General features: G+C 37.3%; 3 protein-coding genes and 1 non-coding gene across 4 annotated transcripts; 3 read left to right on the forward strand and 1 right to left on the reverse strand.

Moving 5' to 3' along the window:
- The first annotated feature begins 767 nt into the window (after positions 1-767).
- LOC149011942 (wall-associated receptor kinase 2-like) lies at positions 768-10167 on the forward strand. Its single transcript, XM_089164148.1, has 4 exons — positions 768-1724; positions 1923-2117; positions 8246-9309; positions 9807-10167. The coding sequence occupies exons 1-3, from the start codon at positions 836-838 to the stop codon at positions 9271-9273; spliced, it is 2112 nt and encodes a 703-aa protein (XP_089020274.1). The 5' UTR covers positions 768-835; the 3' UTR covers positions 9274-9309; positions 9807-10167.
- An 11386-nt stretch (positions 10168-21553) lies between these two features.
- Positions 21554-21656, reverse strand: LOC149011943 (small nucleolar RNA R71). Its single transcript, XR_016174848.1, has one exon. It is a non-coding gene; the product is annotated as a small nucleolar RNA R71 (small nucleolar RNA).
- Positions 21657-21993: 337 nt separating this feature from the next.
- Positions 21994-22797, forward strand: LOC149011944 (uncharacterized). Its single transcript, XM_089162800.1, has one exon. The coding sequence runs from the start codon at positions 21994-21996 to the stop codon at positions 22795-22797; it is 804 nt and encodes a 267-aa protein (XP_089018926.1).
- Positions 22798-22957: 160 nt separating this feature from the next.
- LOC149011945 (uncharacterized) lies at positions 22958-23413 on the forward strand. Its single transcript, XM_089162801.1, has one exon. It carries the CDS (start codon positions 22958-22960, stop codon positions 23411-23413), a length of 456 nt encoding a protein of 151 aa, XP_089018927.1.
- The last annotated feature ends 272 nt before the right edge of the window (positions 23414-23685 follow it).

Genomic DNA, 23685 nt, shown 5'->3' on the forward strand with positions numbered 1-23685 from the left:
TAAATAATAAAAATTAATTTGTTAATTCAACATTATATTTTGTTAATTAATTCAATTTTAGACTTTTCTTATTATTACTATGCCTTTTGCCATTAAGTTTTATTAGTTGAATGATGACATGGGATTTTTTATTTATTCAAAAATTCTCAAAATAAACTTAATTTATATTACTTGTCTGTAATTTGTACTAAACTACATTATTAGTTATTGTCATTAGTAACTAAAGTAAAAATAACAAACGGGGTTGGTCCATGTGGTAAGCAGCTTGATCACCTTAAACAAGGTTTCGATCCTTGTGGATGCAAGAAATCCCCGCTCGAAGACTCACCCACCACAGCTAGATGTGCGATGCGCTAAAGTACTAAGTGGACTTCTTTCTCTTATCAAAATTAAGAAAGAAAACTCAACTTCATCTCCAAAGAATCCAATTTTTTAAAACTTAAATCTGACAAAAATATAGTGTAAGGTCTTTTTAGTAATTAAACCATAGTATAGATGAGAATAATAAGTATCCTTAAAGTTGTAAATCATATTTAACTTCAATTACATTAATAATCATGATTTATTTTTCCAATCTACTACCCTTCGGTTGGGATAATGTGAAAGTATACTTGTCTCCCTTATATAAAGCCACCTGTTCAAACAAGAAAAAAGAAAAAGAAAAAGAAAAAGAAAAAGTTCCTAACCGAAAAAGAAGAAGCTAACACTAAAAAAAACAAAATATGCCATCCTTCATTCTAAAGCTTGAACCCATTCACTCATTTAAGATATCTGGTGAAGCAAACGAGCACCCTAGCTAGCCTCAAGTGAACTCACGGCAACCAAGAAGTAAGCCATGAGAACTGCTCTGGTGATGTTGCTTCAGTTCCTCTTCGTGGTCTTCCAGTTATGGCCAGCAGAAACACTGTCCTATAATTGCACTAGATGTGGCAATATCACAGTTCCCTACCCATTTGGCGTAGCAGATGTTCCCAATTGTCCCAATAAACCTCGTTTTCCGTTAACGTGCGACGATACCTTCGACCCTCCAAGACTAAGAATGCGTGGTGGTTCTGAAGTTATCAATGTCTCATACGAAGGCCAAATAACTCTGCTTTCTCCTGTTACTTTCGACTGCTTCAACAAGCAAGGTCAAAGGACTGAACGGAATAGAACAGGTTGGAGAGGGGGTGCCTTGCTCACAGTATCCGACACACACAATAAATTCACGACGCTGGGTTGCGACACCATCTCTAACCTCACCGGTTTGGGAGGCCGGAACATCCAGAGTGGGTGCAGTATGTTTTGCGTCAAGCAGTCCGATGTGATCGATGGTGTCTGTGCAGGCATAGGCTGTTGCCAGACCTCAATTCCATGGGGCTTTGGAAGGTTCAACGTCTCTCTCAGGACCTTTGAGAATCACACCCAAGTCTATGATTTCAATCCCTGCAGCTACGCTTTCATTGCTCAAAGTAGCTGGTTCAACTTCTCAAGGTCATACCTCACTAACTTCACTACTCCATACCCAAGAAACAATTCCTACTTCGTCCCTGTGGTTTGGGACTGGGCAGTGAGCACCACAAATTGTTCTGATGCTCAGAAAGACAAGGATAACTACGCATGCCGCGGCGACAAAAACATAAGCAAATGTGTCCGTTCCAAGAACGGTGTTGGCTACAGCTGCATTTGCTCCGATGGTTATCAAGGGAATCCATACCTTGATGAAGAAATCGGCGGCTGCACGGGTAGGTGTCAATAGAATTTTAATTTGCAGTTAAGCAAGTATTTCCCTTTCCCATACAGTTTTTGGTTTAGAACACTATGGTATTAACAAAATTGGGAGTTACAGCTGCACTGTATTTTAATTATTCATAGATCTATAGCTAACACTGAGACAATCTTGTTTCTTGTCTTTGTTGGATTGAACGATGGCGATGATGAAGACGTCAATGAATGTAAAGGTTTCAATAACTGCAGCGAAAGTGGCATTTGCAAGAACAAAATTGGGAGTTACAGCTGCCGCTGTCCATGGGGCTACAAAGGCAATGGCTGGAAGAAAAACACTACCATGTATGGCATAAATATAATGCAAGGTGGACACCCAGGGTGTAAAGACTATGTCATACGCACGATTGGAGGTACCTTCTCATCTTATCTCCTTTGTCTCTATTTCAGATGTCCTCCAAGTATAATACTTGACTTTCCCATGTAAAATACTAATTATTTTGCCCAAATCCTTAGCTCTGGCTTACTTTTTTTGGAAAACTAAAACAGTAGCCGGAATTGATTTTCTACCACTTGTGATTAGGGTTAGAGGATTGTGCTCCCTTTATATTCTTTTAACATATATTTAGATGGAGGCAAGGTGCGACATCTCATTGAGATATCGTGTTTCGCTTATGCCGAAATCAGCGAATCGGTGGGCAAGAATTCCCCGACTTAAACGGTAACTTTCGTACAAATATCAAAATAAAAAATATTGAAAATAATGGAAAATGTAAAACCTTCATTAATTGCTCTACACGTGAATACTCAATCCATTTCCATCCAGCTTTCATGCAACCCAAAACCCGCATTAATTGCTCTAAATTCACTCGATCAACCCAATCATTTACATCCAGCCATTCACACAACCCCAAGAGAAGATATTTATTCTCTTTGGGGTTGCCTGTGTCACTTGCATTTGGGATAAGGTTGCTTCACCGTGAAGTCTTCACTCTTCATATCTTCATCTTCACCTTGACGGCGCAGTTTCTTTCCCTTTGGAGTTGGACTTGGAGAAAAAGAAACTGAGCATTCTCTTCTTCCACAACAAGAATCCAGCTTTCCATGCGGAACCCATCTCTGTTTTCTGAGTTAAAGACAATTCTGATTGAGTCTTTGAACTATTACCGTCAACTTGTCTTTCGTTGCCGTTGCTGCCACGCAATTCTCTATAGAAAGCGAGTGGGTGCTAGGTGATTCTTCTGAGTCATTACCGTTGTTGTAGCCGTCACCGTAATAAGCTATCATCACTCAAATCTCCTTCGTCCACAACGCTCAACATCGTCCTCTTCTTCTTCTTCAGTTCTTCACTTCCATCAAAGCAAGGATCGGTTGGCGACATTTTGCAAGTTCAATGCAGATTTTTGCCCTTTTTGCCGATTCGGCATTTTCTGGTGATATTTAACAATTTTCCAGCAATATTGTATACTTTCGTTGTCACCAAACTGCGCGAAATTCGCCAAAATGTTTTACCTTGGGTGGAAGTCATCTTTGAGCACTAAAAATGTAGACAAGAGGTGAACCTTCCTTCTAAATATGTGGTGGTGGGGTGCGAGTGTAGAGTATTGAGCCGAACCTTTTAGCCTCCTTTTAGAACACTAACGTGGTGGACTAAGAGGTGTGTCCTCTTTTTAAATTTATAAAGGAGGAGATGTCAAGAGAGCATAATGTTCTACCTTCAAGTCACGATCCTCTACCTATAAGGAGAAAGGATTGTGCTCTCCTCGCTCCCTCTTTATCACACATTTTGGAGGTAAGTCCACCTTTGAAGAGTTTAAATTATTTATATACAAGGTTAGAGGATTATGTTTCTTTCACACTTATTTAATATATATATAGGAAAAAGTAGTGGACACTATGAATAAGTATCTATTGGAAAAAATCATTAAAGGAGAAGTAGATGGATAAAGTAGTCAAAAAGTATTCCCGTTGAGAGAGATGCTGCTTTGTTTAGTTTTGTAAAACAAACTCTGGAACTGTTTAATTTTGTTGATTAAAATAGTAAGTGACTAGTTATGAAAACATAAACTTGCTAATTATCGAGGTGTTTTCCCTACATGTTTTCAAGTTTGGCAGTAATGTATTTTTGGAATATGAGTGTGTCACTTGAATTATTAAAGTTTTTTTGTTTTTGTTTTTGGGTTCACTTGTGGACTCAAAGGGGAAAATTGTTATTTCAAATCTTGTCCATGCCCAGCCTATTTACTTGAAGTCTTAAATTGATGATCACAATGTAAGCTTTACCCATGCTGGGTTTCTTATTCTTCTGTTCATTTCTCACATAAAAATGGATTACATGATTACACAAAGGATTGAGATTAAATTAAAATAAATTTTTTTTTAATCTTTCAAATTTAATCTCAATTTTTAAAATTTAAATGAAATGAATAGTCAATTTCCATGTTTTTTTTTTTGATACGAAAGGTCCATTTCGATGAAATAAATAGATAAGATAAAAATCCAGAACAATAAAGCCTCAGGACGTAATCGAGGTGCATGGTAAAAGTAATACTTCTTAGTAAACAGAAGAGCCACTGATGATTAATTAGGGGCCAAAGGTTTTATTTATTTATTTCAACGTATTAACTTTAGGATGTTTTGCTATAAATAGATTTTTATTTCCTTTCTAGAATCTAAATTGAATAAGACTACAATTGTAAAATTGGTATTTCATTGTGTGTTAAATGATGATAATATTGTTTTGCAGGTGTTTTAATTCTATAAGGGAAAAATAGACATTAAATATCCAATCATAAGGATCTATTAAGACAAAAATTAAGAAAGTAATTTCTTAAAATCACGTTTTCTTTGCTTACCCATAAAAGACCATTTTTCTTCCTCTTTCTCTTGAGAATCCTAAATCCAATTCCTTTCCTTCTCTCATCCTAGATGAAACCTTGAAACCTAAATCAACATATAAGGTAATAAAAAAAAGTAATTTTTTAATCTTTTTAGTTTTTATTTATTTACTTTCCAAATTATTTTTTATTTTGTTAGTTACTTTCACTTTGATGTTATTAATTTTAGGAAGTTCGTAGTTCAAATAGGTTTTTATTTATTTATTTTCTAATCGTTTTAACGTTATTAGCTTTAGGATGTTTTTGCTATAAATAGATTTTTTTTTCTTTCTAGAATCTAAATTGAATAAGAATACAATTGTAAAATTGGTACTTCATTGTGTGTTAAATAATGATAATATTGTTTTTCAGGTTTTTTTAATTCTATAAGGGCAAAATAGACATTAAATATCCAACCATAAGGATCTATTAACACCGATAATAAGGGGCAATAATAATCATAAAAGAGGCGTAATTAAGTATAATGAAGGGGTAATTGTAACACCAAACAACCAAACGCAGAAAACCTGTACAAAAAAGGACAACCAGAGGACCACCAATAAAAAATAAAAAAAACAAATCCCCACCGATGGGCGGCCCAAGGAAAGAAGAGACCCAACGGGCCCAGGCGGTCCCCAGGTGAACTGAGTTTTTAATTAGTCACCTATAAGTGTGCTTCTGTCTAGCATCAAAGTTTGTGGTTGATAACAGTTTTGAATTTTAAGCTTTATGTTTAGGATGTGTATGGTAACAGTCTCAAGCTCAAGCGATTTTTTGTTGTTGGAGAATAGAAGGGAAGGGTGGGTGATAGGTGTTTGTGAAAATAGTTCCTCCTTTTTTTTTCTTTAAGAACAAACTAGTGAGAAAGTGGAATGGAGAATAGCTTTTGTATAACATGTAAGACATGTTATTTGGAGGGAACAGGAACTTGAAGAAGTGGTCCCAATAGTGAAAGTCTCTCAAGACACACCCCCACCCTTGCTTGTAAACCCCTTCCACCCTGCTCTCTTGCCCCATGCCTTAGCTGAAAAACAAGAATTTTCATTTTGTGTACCCAATTGGAAAAATATTTTCAAAACTAGTTTACTAAATGCCTATTTCTAAACAAAGAATAATCTCCTAGCATAAAAATATGTGAACACAAGAACTGATGTTCCAAAATAGAAATGTTATCAAACACATAGTTAAAGTTGGTATTCTCATAAACCTGTATGGAAACTATATCAAGGGACGTGGTCCAACCTATTAAAATACCCTAGAAACATAGCTAACCTCCCCAACTAGGGGGTTTAACCCATGGGTTGCCCCAATCAATGCCCTTGTTGGTAGGGAGACAATGCTTACAGGTACAACCTATCCATGCATTCTATCTGATGCCCATGAGTATGTTATAATGCATGGGAGTGTGGAGACTGTGGGTGTTTCCACTTACTTCAATCTGATTAGTAGATCATAATCCCCATCCTTCATGATTAAAGGATCAAATCAAATGAAATGATTATGTGAAAATATTAGATACTTCAAAATTAGACAGAATAAAAGATGCATAAAACATCCACCCTCCAAGGTATGATCTCAATGAATAATCTACAAGAATATCATCCACCCAATACAATACCTTTCACTTAGGCCTCAAACCCCTAACATGTAACATACAATTCATCCAAAATTTAGGGGTTTTAATCCCTAGGTTCCATTGGGCTTTCCCTTGATTTGATCCATCATTTCAATACTTCTTAAGCTTAACTAACCCACTGATCGAGTATAAAAATATTAGCATGAAAGATTATTCTCTAATCATTGGTTTTAAGATTCTAAACCCAATCTTGGGTTCTTTCCTACTATTACTACAACAATTTAGGTCTTTTTAAGTCCTTCTTGGTGAGGATATTGACCTAGAATCCCCTGGATTAATAAGACCCATGATTATCCCTCTTTTTAACCCAAGACACAATCGTTCCTAGCTACCTCTAAACTTCAAAACTATTTAAAGTTGTATGGGGTGGTAGAGGGCTGAGTATTATGCCTAGTTTGACAATTTATTGCAGAGTTGGTGCTCTAACAATTGGATTCTAGCTCCCTTGCCTCTGACCTTTGTTCCTCCCTTCTTCAAGCCTTCAAATGCCTCTAAAATATATTAAGGATTTTAAGTAGGGCTTTATGGAAACCTCTGAGGGCATTGAGTACTTTTGAGTTGGTGACCGTGCATAAATTTCAATTCAGTGACCTTGACTAGGAATGCTAGTTTATTGCGTTGTGACTTGTAAGCTGCACATTTAATGCGCAGCATATGTAGTGAACGGTCGAGATCGAAATCTTGACCGTTGGCTTCACCATGCTGCGCATTTAATGCACAGCACTGAAGCACAACCCAGTTTATTGGCAAAGTACCGTCCCCAATCAATTGCCCCCTATTTGACATCAGTAGAATTTGACCCCTGCTCACTATTTGGACCACAAAATTCTTTTTGCATTCATGTGAAGAACATTTGGCATGGTTACATCTCTATCCTCCCTTAACCTGGGTTGGAAGTCGGTTGTTGTGCTGCTAGTAGGGTATTCGACCCCTGACCACTTTTTGGAGCCTAAATCTATTGATACAAGTTCAATTTACTCGATTATTTTTGCATTGCTTTCTAGACATAAAATCTTTATTTCATATGAAGGACACCTGCTCTAATTTCCTCTATAACCTTCCATAATCTGGGTTGAAACTACTATTGTGCTACTAGCAAGGAAATTGTTCGTCCAATGTCACCAGGCCCTTAGGTTAGGACCCTACATCACCCCAAGGGGTTAGGGATCTAGGTTAGGGTATTGCACCTTTAGCTTCTGCAAATCTTCATAAACAAGGTCTTTCAATTCCTGCCACTGAAGGGCAGGAAATTAATAGAAAGACAACAACAATGTGCTTTGCTGGAGAAAAGTAGAGATTTGAAAAATAGAAATGATTCAGGTAAGAAAAAATATCTCCCCGGATCGGTTATAGAAACTAGAGTGACCATACAGAAAGCTCAATCCAATCATCAAAATCTTTGACCAAACACTCGGAAAAAAATTCATGATTTTTAAAAATTTGTTCATTATCATCCAACGCCTTGGGAATGAATTCACCCCATTGTGGGTCCTGTGATTGATTAGATGTGAATAGCTCCCAGATTGTGAGGCATCTTATTGTACAAGTACAGGAACCAATGCCTTACCAAAACCTATTTGGTGTGCTAAGGATGATTTTTCATCCATTCCCTAATTGTTTCTCATTTGAATTCTTTCTATATTATTTACTCCTCTCATTTGAATTCTTTTCATATATTGTATTTTCATACAAAAATTTTCATATATTATATTTCCATACAAATATTTTCTTGTATTGTATTTCTATCTTTTATATATTTCTTTTATTGTTCATAATTACCTACCAGCATGGGATGTATACTGCCTATATATTTGAGATTCCCTCATATGAAATTGTTCAACCATTTCTACTATTGAGGTTGTGTCTTAATAAAACCCAAAATCAAGAATGAAAACTCTAATCCTTGAAAGTCCTAGATAACTTATACAAATAATCAAAGCTGGAAATGTTTAACATATTATTACCAAAAAAGGGAAATGTTTAATATATAACATTAAGTAAATATACATTTCTTTTTGTGTGTATGCAGCTGTCGGTGCAACTACCATAGTTCTACCAATCCTCATATGGTTTTTGTATTGGGCAAAGAGGGAAAGACAACGTATGAAGTGCTTCCAAGAAAATGGAGGTAAACTATTGAAGCGAAAAATCAATTCTCATGAAGATGTAAAAGCGAATTTCGAATTTTTCAGATATGCACAGCTAAAGATTGCAACTGACAATTTCAATGAAAGAGAGAAACTACCCTTACAAAATGATCCAGATTTTTGTGAGCTTTTTAGAGGATCACAGACCAACAGTAAAAGCAGAGGGTCGTCACAGAAGAAAGCATATACTGTAAAGCGATACATAGGTATGAACAAAGACCAGAAAATACAATTTGTAAATGAGGTTGATACCCTCTCTCAAATCGATCACCCACATGTGGTGAAGCTTTTGGGTTGTTGCCTAGACACAGAACATCCAATGTTAGTTTATGAATTCATTGAAGGAGGGACGACACTATCTCAGTACTGTATCGAGCACTCAGGGAATCTTTCATGGGATGAAGAACGCAAAAGAATTGCAGCACAGATGACAGACGCCTTGTGCCATTTGGTTTCAGGTCCGAAGCCTCCTATCTTTCCTGGCAATTTCCAATCTTCCAATGTTTTAATAGAAAAGAATGAAGCTTCAGAATTGGTGGTTAAAGTATGTGATTTTGAAGCTTTAGGATTAGTTCCTCTCTATCGGGCTCAGTATCTTCAAGCTCAAATAAAGAAGAAACATGAAAACAGAAAAGACGAAGTAGAATGGACTGAAAAAGGTGTTGTTTATAGTTTTGGACTTGTTCTGTGGGAGCTTCTGACTGGGAAGAAGGAACCAGTGAATCTTGATTCTTATTCTGAAGATATACCGGAAGATGCGAAGAAGGTTGTTGATGCTATAAAAAGCTGTCTTCGGGAAAAAAGTGAAAATAGGCCAACAATGAAGGAAATTCAAACGATGCTCTTTCCAGTTGAGGGGGAACTTGGACAAGGTGTTCCATCTTCAACTTCTAGTTCCACTACAGCTTGAAAGAAGCTGTTGACGACCTTTGCGAAAACTGATGAGGTAACTTCTTATCATGAGCACCCATATGCCACTTCCACCACCACCATCACCATCACCAACTTCCCTTTTTTCAAATAAATGGGATTGGCCATATAGATCCTTGCCTTCCAATTAGCTATATTTAAACCATACTAGCTACAATGCCTAAACTATGCATATCGTTTTTCACCATGGAAATTATGGTTATTATTTTAGGTCTACCCTTAGTTCTAATCCCTTCAATCTGAAGTAAATCACTTCTCGGCAAAGGGGCATTTAGTGACCTCCGTTGAACGTGGTCATGACACCTCAATCGGCTTCTCTTAGCTTATCATTTATTGGAACTACTTTCAGTTCAGCTTTGGGTCAGCCAGGTATCTTGGTTGTGATGTCTTGTGGTATTTGTTGGTATGATTAGTGGTTTTTGTATTATTAAATCAGATGATAGCTTTAAAAGCAAAGGGATATTTCAGGTTTTCAATTGTTAATAATCCAAATAAATTCATACTGTTGAGCAGGTGAGATGAGATGAAAGAAGAAGGTTTTCTCTCAGCCGAAGAAGCTGAAAATTGTTGCTGATGGATGTGGTGATGGAGGTCTGTTATTGAGTTACTCACTTCGAGGGTTATCGTATCCTTGACGTTCAAGGAGTTGCAAATGATTTTTAGTTTGATTCTTCTAATTTGTTTGGTGAGTTTTTTGAAATGTTCTTAATTTGTGGATTGGGAGTGAACCAAGACTTCCTAATGGTTTGATATTCCGCGTGTGAAAGTTATTTACAATTCAGAAGATTTGGACTTAAGTGTTTTGAGGGATTTTGAAGTCTAGATCTTCTCCTCATTGGTATTATAATTCGTATGATCATTAGTAATTTTTATAACTGGCAGAAATTTATTTTTCATATAAAGAAAAGAAAAAAAATAATAATAAGGAAAAGAGGAAAACAAGAAGGAATGCTCTTTCCATGTTACACTCTACTACATCTGTTCAGTGTTTGAGTGGTTTGCTATACTACAACAAGAAGGGTCTATAACAACATTTTTTCTGCAGAAATAATACAATACTTCTAATTACCTTCGATTTTTTATTTGCATCTGGATGCTGAATGCTAACCTAGAGTTTTAAGTATAGAAGGCCTAAAGGTACTTTTTTTTTTTTTATTAACAAGGGTTGGTCCAAGTGGTAAGCAGTTTGGTCCGCTTAAGCAAGGTTCCGGTATGGAAACCTTGTGGATGCAAAAAATCCCTGTTGGAAGACTCACCCACCACAGCTAAGTGTGCGACTAGAATCGAACACCGGATTAGTCAGGGCAAAGCCTTGGAAACCAGAGTTGACAACAACAAAAAAAAAAACGTAGTAGATTTTTTTTTTTGTGCAACAAAATCTACAGATGCAAATTGGTGCTAGTTAAAGTCGGTAACTACGGAAATGACCTATTGGATCCAAAACAGACAACCTGAACCCTCTCGAACCTAGTTTAGACCTGTTCATGAAAACAATAGAGGGAGTGCAGGCCGGCTTCAAGGACCAGGAAGCCTCTTTCAATGATGAAGTCCGTAAACAGAAGCAATACCTTCACCAACTTTTTGGGATTGCAGACTTTGAACCGAGAAATTACAGAGCAAACAAGATGAATATACTACTATCGGATTGAACTAACCTTACTTAGTCACACCCGAATCCGGACTGCCCAGATCTAGTGCAACACAGAGATCCCTCATCAGGAATCTCCCACCAATCTAAGACCCATTGCTGCAGGCATAAATACCAAATTCCAACCATATAACACAATAGACAACAATAAGCAGCAGCGGCTGAGGAGAACCCAGTATGGTCATATTGAGGTGAACCTGTAGTGGTAGTCTTGCGAGACCTAGCAGTATTGATCCTGCTAGATAAGTAGAAAGAAGGAAAATTAGATACATGAGGGATATTTTGACCTATTCTAGCCTCCAGAGCATATAGAATAAGAGAAACAAATCTGTATTTTAAGATCATAGGGCAGCATATAGACATATAGGCATATTATGGCATTGAAATGTATGATTTTAATAGAGCATAACTAGGTGAAGCAAATTCATGTGTGGGGCGAGTGTTTAGTATAGAAACTCTGTGATCAAAATTATCAATGCCCTAATTGTATGTACCGAATCAAGCAAGAGAATCACACACATGAGAGAGAGAGAGAGATTGATGACGGAGTTTGGCATTAGATGTCTACATCTCCGGGATTCAAGTTCGAATCAAATCCACTATTGTCCAAGACATTACAGGTAAGGGAAGAAAGAAAGAAGATACAGATAACACTTGATACAGGTAGTCAATGAAGCCAATACTTCCACCGAGTGCTCTTCTAGCCTCAATGATCAAAACCCCCAATAGAGAACCATCAAGAACCACCAAGAAGCCATTACCGCAGGAGCTTGAAGATGAACACAGCTATGAAAGCTCCAAAGAAAACTCGAATCACGCAGAACATAAAACCCCAAAACACGATTTTCACATGACTTGAACCAAGCCATAAGCCCACATATACATAACCCCAAACCAACTTGAACCAAACGGTTCAATTGAAAACATCACTTAAAATAGGAATGGTCCAGATTACCCCTAACAGAAATTTGATTAAACAGATTGTGCGGCCAGGTTAAAACAAAAATAATAGAAACGAACAGCATTTTGGTCTTATGGAAGCAAGTTAACAATATATAAAGAAGCCTAATAGATTGGATGAAACTGAGATGAGTTCAAAACAGGAATAGAACACCATAGTCATGATTAAAAACATGTATTGGAATTGTAGATGGAAGAAAAGCAAGAATTATTAAGGAAGATTAGACATTTGCAAGTAAATCTAAAAACTAGGTATGTAAATGAGTGAAGGAGATTAAAAAAACTATTGAGTGAGCCACTACAAAAAAAAATTACTTTTAGTGGCGGTTTTTTCCGCCACTAAAAGTGCCCAAAATTGCCACCATTAGTTTGGTAGCGGTTTTTAAACCACCACAAATCTGCCAACGAAATGTGCCGCAGCCATTTAATGGTGGCGGTTTTAGGTACAGCGCGTGTAACGTGCAAATAGTGGTATTTTTTTTAAAAACCACCGGCGCTAATAGTAGGAAAATACTGACGAATAATACCGCCACTAATAGTCTTTACACAACTGGATAGGATGAATGATTTAGCTTATTTAGTGATGGTATAAGTTAAACGGCCATAATTTTTTATATTTAGTGGCGGTAAGCAATAAACTGCCACTAATTGTATCGTGTTTAGTGGCAGAAAGTACAAAACCGCCACTAGTTCTCTAATTGTTTGATATTTAGTGGCGGTATACAAGAAACCGCCACTAATTGTGCGGTGTTTAATGGCGGAAAGTACAAAAACCGCCACTAATTCATTATATTTAGTGACGATAACTATAAAACCGCCAACCAATGGGGGTTGGTCCAAGTGGTAAGCAGCTTGGTCAGCTTAAGCAAGGTTCCGGTATCGAATCCTTGTGGATGCAAAAAATCCTCGCTACAAATCCATATCAAGATTAAATCCATAAGAATTAAAGACAATATATCCATAAGTTTTACAGTCATCCAAGGGAATGGGGCACGGTTTCTTCAATCCTAATGATTGTTTCTTCGTAAGTATGGATGAAGTGGACCCAGCGCGGCCGCTCCCTCACTAAGGTGGGGCTAACCCTGGTACGAACCATAATCCTCCTCGGCACAATAATCCTAACTCTCATCGTAGCCATCACCCGAAGGGTAGTATGCGGGATCATAGCTCGGGTCGTAGTGTGCGCCATCAGGGTCTTCTGTACTTGCAGGATAATCTAACAAATTGCACAAAAGGAATGAGTTCAAAAGAACTCAGCAAGGCAAGTCATTTCATAATACACAGTTCATCCGATACAAATCATGGTATGATGCAATATGATATGAGACAATGATGATATATGATCTTGAGCGCCCATCAACCATACTCTACCACGGGTCGTTCGGTCTCAATACCCTTCCGATTTGGGTCTGATACGACAGCCAGGTGTGTGTCGCGGGTCGAACACCGGTTTATAAACCGGGGTTGGCAAACAAAAAAAAAAAAAACTATAAAACCGCCACCAATTAGGTTATTTATTTATTTTTTAAATTTCCCCTATATTTACTATTATTACATTTATTCCTGAAAGACAATACAAATACATGAATACAAAGAAAATTCAATAAAGCTAAAAGTATTCAAAGAACAAATTTTAAGAAAAATAATACCAAATACATATTAATCAAGTCAACTTTTGTACAAATATACAAAAACTACATGTAGCACTTAACTTGATGTTGCATTGTTAATCTAAACACCAATAAGAGAAGAAGGGGAAAAAAGGACACAAATTTGGCACTTGGGTAGGAGAATAATGTCATCAAATAGAGAAAGTCTCTAGAGCTGGCTGGAGCAAAGAGATCACAACTGTCCCTTTTAGAATACGGATGTATTGCTTCATTGAATTCACAATCTAGAAAGTAGTGAATCCCTACCAACCATCCTCTTTACTCACTCATGCTTCATTCTGTACCCTGTGAAACCATCTTATGCCTGGTAAAGTGAATAACAAACCCCCGTCTTTGACCAACTTTGTGGAGACCTCAAGGACTTGGTTCCAATATCCTGTGCCCCACAAAAAAAATGATAAGATCAACCTTAAGGATCTGCAAGAGTGTAACATTTGACTTAAACCGAAAAAAATTCCAACAAAAAGTATATAGTTTCAAAGAATTAGGGGTTCAAACAAGTATATAGTTTCACATTACAGGAATTTTTATCATACTAATCAGTTGTTGTGTCATATACAGTGGGAGTTACCAGATTACAAATCCAAAGACAAGGGAATCAAAACCCTTACAATATGCTTCTCTTTCATATGCAGAGACGGAAGAGTACCAAGCGAACCCTGCTGAGTACCATGTGGATATCCAACCAAGAAGCTCAAACCACCATTGGGTGGAGTAGAGACTTTCAATTATATATGGGGACAGATGTCTCAGGGGAAACCAACGTTGGGCTATTCACCAAACAACTCAAACTTATTGTTGAGAAGGTTTCTAAATCCATGCTAAGAGAAAGAGCACACAAGCTAGCTGGCCAGTGGCAAATGCTACGAGGTGGTCTACTTTGGGCATAAATTTAGTAAAACTGATATCTATCGTATATTTTTGTAGAAAACAAAACTAGGTCAGACGTACAACCTTCCAAATTTGATTTCGTGCGATGAAAATGCACAAATTAGTAAAATAAAGCAACTAATAAATTAATAGGTAAATATCACTTACCTCCCCTCTTAGCTGGACAAATAGCACTTACACCCCCTCTTAGTTGGATAATATCACTTATCTCCCCTCTTCTTACTGGCAAATATATCAAACACCTCCCCTCTGTTAACTTTTTCGGTTAAATTTAACTTTTACCGTTAAATATTTTTCTAAAACCCCAAACTACCCTTGGCTAAAATTTTTCTTTATTTTAAACTTTAAATTATCGTAATCACCCTAGCTGTTAAAATACTAAATTATCCTCAATTAAAATAAATAAAAAACAAAAACACCATAGTTAAAACCCAAATTATCTTTAATTGTTAAAAACCCAACATACCATTTTTTTTCCTTTTTTTTTTTTTTTAATTTATCAAACAATTAAAAAAACCCAAAATAGTAGTACATGTTTAATTTTATCAACATACTTTATTTTTTTAATTTCACTTGATAGTAGTACGTGTTTTTTTAATTGTTTGATAAAAAAAAATTAAAAAAAGGGTATTTTAGGCTTTTAATAATTAAAGATAATTTAGATTTTAACTATGGTGTTTTGGTTTTTAATAATTATTTTAATTGAGAGTAATGTAATAGTTTAATTGTTAGGGTGATTACGGTAATTTAGGGTTTAAAATAAAAAAGTATTTTTAATCAAGGGTAATTTAGGGTTTTAGAAAAATATTTAACGGTAAAAGTTAAATTTAACCGAGAAAGTTAACAGAGGGGAGGTGTTTGATATATTTGCTAGGTAAAAGGGGAGGTAAGTGATATTATCCAACTAAGAGGGGGTGTAAGTGCTATTTGTTCAGCTAAGAGGGGAGTTAAGTGATATTTACCCTAAATTAATTTATGTAAGTTAGATATGCACGAAAAGTAATGATGAATAATGTCTTACCAAAACAAGAACTATGATTACTTCTGTGCAACCTACATTCCTATTTAAATTGATTAGTTGTTGGTCAATTACAACATAAATAAAAGTTAATTTTCAAATCAATTATACCTACTTAGTTCTTAGCTAAATTATACGTTGGTAAAATGAAACATAATGGTTTATCATTACCTAATCTAGGTCTAAGGCATCGGGTAGCACCGAGTGGGACCTTCAAAAGCCTAGAAAAATTCAAGTAATTTGCTAGGTCTAAGGCATCGGGTAAAACCGAGTGGGATCTTTGAAAGCCTCGAAAAAATTGTAAGGAATTTTTTAAGGTCAAGGGCATCGGTCAATACCGAATAGAACCTTATAAAGCCTACAAAATTCAAGTTTTGTAGGTAAAAGGCATCGGATAGCACCGAGTGGGTCCTTCGAATGCCAGCAAAATTCAAGTTTTCTAGGTAAAAGGCATCGGGTAGCACTAAATGGGTCCTTTGAATGCCTGTAAAATTCGTTTTATAGGTAAAAGGCATCAGGTAACACCGAGTGAGTCCTTTGAACGACTGATAATTCAAGGAAGTTTTCTAAGGAAAGGCCTCGGGAGGCCACCAAAAGATACCTAACACTTAGAAAAATTATCCCAGTATTGATATCACGTTGGACAATATTAAAGTTCGATGAAATCTAAATACAACAGTCGCAATCAGGCAATTTCAAGACAAAAATGAAAGCCAGTTAATGAGTCCTTTTTCATTTATAGAAGGGCCATCAGGGGCCAACCTTTACAATACTAAGGATATTTTACAAACTGCTTCTGATGCAAAGACGAACGTCAACAAGTAACCTCTTCGGTCGGGACGAGGAATTTTTGATGCAAAGATGAATGTCGTTAAAAGTCCTTCGTTTGGGTGACGATAATATCTAGAAGGAGGAACATTTCTCTAACGGGAACAAGAGCCTGACCAACGACTGGGAAAGATTGACTAACGACTGGGAGGAACATTTTCAAACCCTTCATCTAGCATTTCCAAGATCCAAACCCTTCGGCTGGTAGGAGAACTATCTTCGGTCGCTGCGAAGAGTAACTCAAGTACCTACTAGGTAAAGGTAAGAAGAAGGAAGAGCCGAACGATGCGCCCTAGACTTGGTCTCCGATCGTTGTGAAAGAAAGATTGATGCCTTCGGGATTGACATTTGGGGACGTCATCTTCCTCCAACAGCCTACCATGCTTCGATCGTTGTGGAAGAACGATTGAAGCTTTCGGGATTGACATTTGGAGCGTCATCTTGTTCCTCTTCTTCTAAGAGCTCTATTATAATCAGAGTCACAGGAGGTGAATCGTCAAGAAAGAGCGTTATATCCGAATCCGGATCGGGCAAATCTACAACTTCTTCAGCCCAATCGGGAAGAGGAAGCTGTAATTTGGTGAAGACTTCAAGATGACAATGTTTCTGATGAGGAGCTGTGTCGAAGTTCGGGTCCCTCCTCAGAATTTATTGGAATACCTCATTCTCACCATCCTGATAAGCTTAATTATTGAAAATATCCATCAACTTATAAAAAGGCTTACTGTCCAATTATTTGCTGATGCAAGCCTTTCGGGTTTCGGCAGGGATACAGTCGAGATCGGGAGGAACTATTTGATTCTATAGCTCAGCAACCTTCGCTTCGGAATCATTTAGTTCCCTCGAAAGACTCACGATCCTCCGCTCGAAGCAGCGGATGCTCTTCTTAGCAACATCCAAATCTTGGTAAAGACGCTCGATCTCTATGTTCTTTACCTTGACCTCCTCCCAAAGTCTGTTTTGAAGACGCGCAATCTCCCGATCCTTAGCCAAAGACACAGCCCAAGGCCTAGAAAGATCAGAATGCATCCTCCCAATCCAGTAGGCCGCCTCTGCCTGTTTATAGAAGTTATCCACAGTACTCCTGCAACATCAAGAGATTTGTTCGGGAGTAAGAAGTATATATATAAAATAGTTAAAGAGAAGAAAGTGATTTCAACATTATGAGACTTGCATCACTAACGATTTCACGAACGCATTGTCAAGAACAAAATCGAAAGATCTACTTTGAGCTAGCGTTTAGGCGAAAGTGCACCATTCCAGCACTCTGTCGAAATTGTCCATCACGCGATCGGACCTTTTCAAATTCCATGAAGGTCTGTATATCTCTTTGCCAAACTATGAGGGCCTCTTTAATGCAGAAGAGGCTAACGCTTTGGAAGGAGAACACTTTAAAGACACTGCAACAAAAGTAATAATGTCAGTCAGGTTCGATATCGAAAGCAGATACTTAGATTCTAAGGAACCCAAGAGGGTTAATGGAATCTATAACCCTATCTACAAAAAATAAGGAAAACAGGCAGAGGAAGGAAAACAGAATTTCAGAAGCTTCAAAACTTACTTCTTCAGCAATTTTTTCCATCCAGGCGATGAAGCAGAAAACTTATAGAAATTCTTCCGTAAAGCCTTCAAGTTTTCAATATCTGAGGAAAGCAACTTTTGAACTTCGTGCAACTGGAAAACTTGAAGCAAAGAAATGAGTGAAGAAGAAGCAGAGAAGGGTTTAAATAGTGTGAGTGGAAGAATGAAAAGACTTGTGCTAGTGAATCAACGATCACAAATCAGTGATGGTTCGAAAGCTACAAGATGAACAACGGTGATCGAGCAACCTTTCAAATTTCGAAAAAAGAGTTCAAGCTTGTCACATCCGTCCACGTGGCGATTCTACGCCAGTTACGAAGACGGCTGACTTGAGTAGTGAACCGTTAATCGAAGTAATTAAGACTAAGTGACGTTTGCACTTCCCAACAAAGATTACTCAAATAAATCCCTCAGCAAATCAAAGGATCGGGATGAACCGCAAAAATGCTTGAATGTTACATCATGGAGCAAGAATACCAAAGCCTTTAAATTTTTTATTGGGGGATCATATGAATAAATAAAGGATGTGATAGTATAATACAATCGATTCAAAAGATTTCGGCTTTGGCCGATCGAGTCTCAGAGAAATGCACACCCGAACGAGGATTTTGAAAGTCTACGGTTAAGCCGAATACAACGAGCAATATCAAGGAGAAGAAGATTTTACCCAAAAAGGGAGGATCTACCCTTACACACAACCAAAAAAAAAGAGAAAAAACAGTTGGGCATTGTTCTAAGCCACACCCTCCCCCTCGGGAGTCATCGAAGGCTCATCGTTCAAGTACCCTTCAATGGATGGACGAGCAGGAGGTGGATTGTTCTTTTCCACAATCCAACTCGGGATAGGCTGCCGCAAATGCTCGAAGATCTCTTTGTAGATGAGATCTTTGTGCTCTTCAATCGGGTAGGAAGGCTCCACCGCCAAAATACTCTTCCAGACATCATTGACGCTAGCACGATAAGCTATCACATTATACCGGTTGAGCAGTCACCAAATGGATGGCTATATACTTATGAATACAGGCCTTTCGAACCTCCGGCTTCATATTTGCGGGACCCTCAGGATCAACGGTGGCCCTTAGTCTTTCCTTTAGCTCTTGCTTCTCCCTAATCAAGTCCCCAATCTTGGATTCTGAGGTCAAGACAGTATTCCTCAGCTATCCCAGTTCTCTATCCATCTCCTCCATTCGGGATTTGGCCACCACAAGTTCCCTGGCAGAAGAGCGCAGTCGGGCAGTCTCCTCCTTTAGCTTCGAGACCTCCCCAAGACTTTTCTCATCTATATCATCTCTGCGTTTTGCCAGAGCTCTCTGCCAGCCAATCCTCAAGTTTGCTTCCACCTCATGATGGAAGTTCTCTACAAGAACTCTACGGCAAATAAGCATTCGAGAACAAGTCAATAACATATAACATGATTAGCCAAAAGAAAAGATGGATGTTCGGCATATACCTGATGTTGGAATTCACCAACTCATCACCGGGCACCGCTTTCAAGCTTTACCATCGCTTGGCATTCGAGCATTGACAGCCCAATCAATGGACGCATTTATATGATTAATTTACTATATTTCTATGTATTTACGATTGTTTATATCAATTTACCCTAATATAATATGAAAATGAATATGTTGCACTCTTTCCTTTAATTTCTATAATTTTGGTGATTTTATATATTTCCTAACAAATTCTAATCAAGATTTATTACTTTTACATGTAGGAAATTATCAATCAAATCTGGGTATTATTGCAAGAGTCCTACCTCAAGTCAAAAACATAGAGAGAATGAGTCCTTGCATGCTTCTATGTTTTATTTCCTATTTAGGATTTGATCAAAGAAGGGAAAAGAAGAAGAAGAATCCAATTCAAATAAGAAAGATAGAAGAATCCCGTTTTTGAGTGTCTCTGTCCAGTTTTGATCAAGATCTTCATCGGATGGTCATATGGTGTCCGATCGAGCCGATTTTTGGAGGAGAGCTTCACGACGTCTTGGTCTTCAAATCCAATGGTGGGATTATGAATTGGAGATCTCTAAGTTAGTCCGATTTATACATCAAAACACTCCTTGGTTAAGTCAGATAAGAACTCTGAGTTTGATTCAAACTCTGAGTTTAATTAATCTATAAAAGGATAGCAAAGCCAAAGAAGAGGGAAGGACGTTTTTGGGAGCTTTGGAGGAGCGGAGAGATCAAACCAGGAGACGTTGGTTGGCTTTGGAGATCTGAAGCTTGGGAATAAGTTTCTCTTGATCTTCTTTCAATGTTCTTGAACTCCTCTGTAATGTTTTTAGTTTCTAGTATGAACTAATTTAGTTTTGCTAGGGATCAGATGTAGCCTATCTTTGGATTCCCACTCTTGACTTCATCAATATAATTTTGAATATTGTTTCCCTTGATTGAGTTTTTACTTCTATTCTTCATGCTTTTGATTAATTGGCCACTAATCAACTGATTTGTTAATCATAATGAACTGAGAGGGGATTTATGTGTTTAGTTCATTAGAGTAAAAGCCATGAATTACATGTAGGATAGAGATATACTTACATGGTTTGTGTAGTTGTTACATGGGAATCCACAGAATTTAATGATTTCTCAGTTGTTGTAACCCACATAGAAATATAGTGGGTTAGCAATTGAGGGAATTTCTATTAGTATTCGAGAGAGACTAGTAGATAGGGAAGGGAATCTCGACTATCAATCAGGAAAATATTTCTCAAATTATAAAGAGGGAGAAAAGGGTGGGAACGCTTAGTTATGGTGAAATCTGACCCCTAGGTCTTTAGCAATTAATAATCTAAATTTAACTTTCAATTTGCAATATAGTCTAGAATAATTATCTTCCTTATTATTTGTTCAAATAAAATTGGTATAATTAATTTGGTACTTAATCTATAGTCTTCGAGGGATCGATCTTTTATCATTATATTACTTGTTACTACAGCAATACACTTGCGTTGTACTTTTTCACAACAAGTTTTTGGCGCCGTTGCCGGGGACTATTAGATTAATATCAATATCAATTATTGCTAGTTTTAATTTGAATTCTTTTATTTTTCATTTTATTCTTTTATATTATTTTATATTATTTTTTAGTTGTGAATTGGAGTTCTTTCAGGTCCTACTGATTTTGCATGAGAAGGAGAAGAAACGATAATTTACTTCCTTTTGATCCTGAAATTGAAGCAACTTGTCGAAGGAACTCAAAAGCAAAGAAAGATAGAACAAATTCATCTTCCACTTCTAGAGCAATGGATCCTGAAAATAATCCACCATCGCTTGAAGTTGAAGCACCAAGGCGCAAGACTTTGGGAGAGTATGTTGCACCAACTGTGAGAGATAATAGGACAGCTATAAGGCGTCCACCTGTGAGCACTAACAATTTTGAAATCAAGCCTGCTATCATTACAATGGTGCAAAATAATCAATTTTCTGGATTGCCTAGTGAAGACCCAAATCTTCACATTGATGGGTTCTTCGACATTTGCGACACATTCAACAGCAATGGCGTTACTGATGATGCCATAAGATTGAGATTGTTCCCTTTTTCATTAAGGGACAACGCTAAGAGTTGGTTGCATTCTCTACAACCCGGGATCCATCACTACTTGGGATCAAATGGCTCAAAAATTTTTGGTAAAATTCTTTCCACCATCTAAGACTGCTAGTTTATTAACGAGATATTTCTATTTTTTTGCAGTATGATTCAGAAACACTATTTGAGGCATGGGAAAGATTCAAGGACTTGCTAAGGAAATGTCCACACCACGGAATAGAGCAATGGAGGCAAGTTCAAATTTTTTATGATGGTCTATCTAATTCCACAAGAACATTAGTAGATGCTGCAGCAGGAGGATCAATAATGAACAAGGATCCAACATAAATTTTTGATCTTTTGGATGTTATGGCCTCAAATGCATATCAAAGGCCAAGGGATAGAGTTGCCCCAAGAAGAGTTTTGCAGAGGAATGAAACTGATCCCATGACAGCCATGGCCATCCAACTTGAAGCATTAACAAAGCAAGTAGGGTTGTTAGCAACTCAAGGCACCAAACCTCCAGCTGTGATATGCAACTATTGTTAGGGAACACATTATAGCAATGAATGTCAAATGGCTAATCCTTTTGAGCAAAATCAGTTAGAGCAAGCAAAATATGTGGGGAACTTTAATCGACAGAACAATCCATATTCCAACACATACAATCCGGGGTGGAGAAACCATCCAAATCTTGGATGGAAAAACAATCAAGATACTGAAAGACAACCTGAAAATCAACAAGCTCAATCATTTCAGAAGAAAGCTCCATGGGAAGATGCTATTGAGAAAATGGCTACAGTTTCTTCACAATTTATGCAGAAGCAAGAGACCACCAATCAGAATCTTTTTGCATCCATTAAAAATTTGAAAGTACAAATGGGGCAAATCGCCCATGGGATGAATCAAAGGCAAAAAGGATCACTGCCTAGCAATACTGAGACAAATCCTAGAGAGTATGCAAATGCTATTGAGCTTCGAAGTGGAAAAGTATTAGAGGAACCTTTCAAGAAAGCCATAGTAACTGAACTCTCTTCTGAGGCGGTTCATGATGAGCAAAAAGATGCAGACGAATACGTTAAGGAGGAGGAGAAGCCAAAATCCAAATTGTTTCCAGACAATCCACCACCTTATAATCCACCCATTCCATATCCTCAGCGGTTCAGGAAGCAGAAACTAGATAAGCAATTTTCTAAATTTCTTGATGTATTTAAAAAATTGCATATTAATATTCCTTTTGCAGATGCTTTGGAACAAATGCCGAGTTATGTCAAGTTTATGAGAGACATTCTTGCTAACAAGAGGAAACTTGAAGATTATGAGACTGTGGCATTGATAGAGGAATGCAGTGCTATTCTTGCATTTGAAGCTTCCACCTAAGCTAAAAGATCCGGGGAGTTTCACAATACCATGCACTATAGGAAATTTTCATTTTAATAAGGCTTTATGTGATATTGGTGCTAGTATTAATTTAATGCCTCTATCTATTTTCAGGAAACTAGGTCTTGGAGAAGTTAAACCTACCACAGTGTCACTTCAAATGGCGGATAGGTCGATTAAATATCCAAGGGGAATCATTGAAGACGTCTTGGTTAAAGTGGATAAGTTTATATTTCCAGCAGATTTCTTAGTATTGGATATAGAAGAAGACCAGGACATACCCATTATTCTTGGTAGGCCATTCTTGGCGACTGGGAGAACTCTGATTGATCTTCAAACAGGTGAACTTACTATGAGAGTAGAAGATGAAAAGATCACATTCAATGTATTCAAGGCCATCAAGTTTCCAAATGAAGCAAATAACTGCTTCAGAATTGACTCTATTGAGAGGTGCACAAAGGCGGTATTTCAAATAAGCTATCCAATTGATCCAGTTGAGGCTTGTTTGGTAGGTGTGACAAATGCAGAAAATAAAGGAATTTCCGAATGTGAGATGCAGTTAGAAGCTTTATCACTTATATCTGTTGACAAATTTCCTACTGAGGACCATGGCTAGTAACTTAGTCACTAGTGGCTTCGACCCCCAGAAGTCACTCTTATCTTTGACCTAAAGTTGGGGGTAGTTAGGCTGCGAACTATGATGCAAGCGCTGTTTGGGAGGCAACCCAAAGTTTTTCTTTACTACGTCTTTGATTTTTCAATTGTTAATTTTTTTTAGGTTTGATGTTTTTTGTTTCTTTTTCCATAATTTGTTTTTTTTAGGATAATGAAAAGAAGAGAGTGGATTTGGACTACATCACTCTCAAGGCTATGAATCAAGGGAGTCTC

The sequence above is a fragment of the Hakea prostrata genome, chromosome 7 (assembly GCF_041222555.1).
Source record: "Hakea prostrata isolate BN-2017 chromosome 7, UWA_Hpros_2, whole genome shotgun sequence".
In the NCBI taxonomy this organism is placed as follows: Eukaryota; Viridiplantae; Streptophyta; class Magnoliopsida; order Proteales; family Proteaceae; genus Hakea; species Hakea prostrata.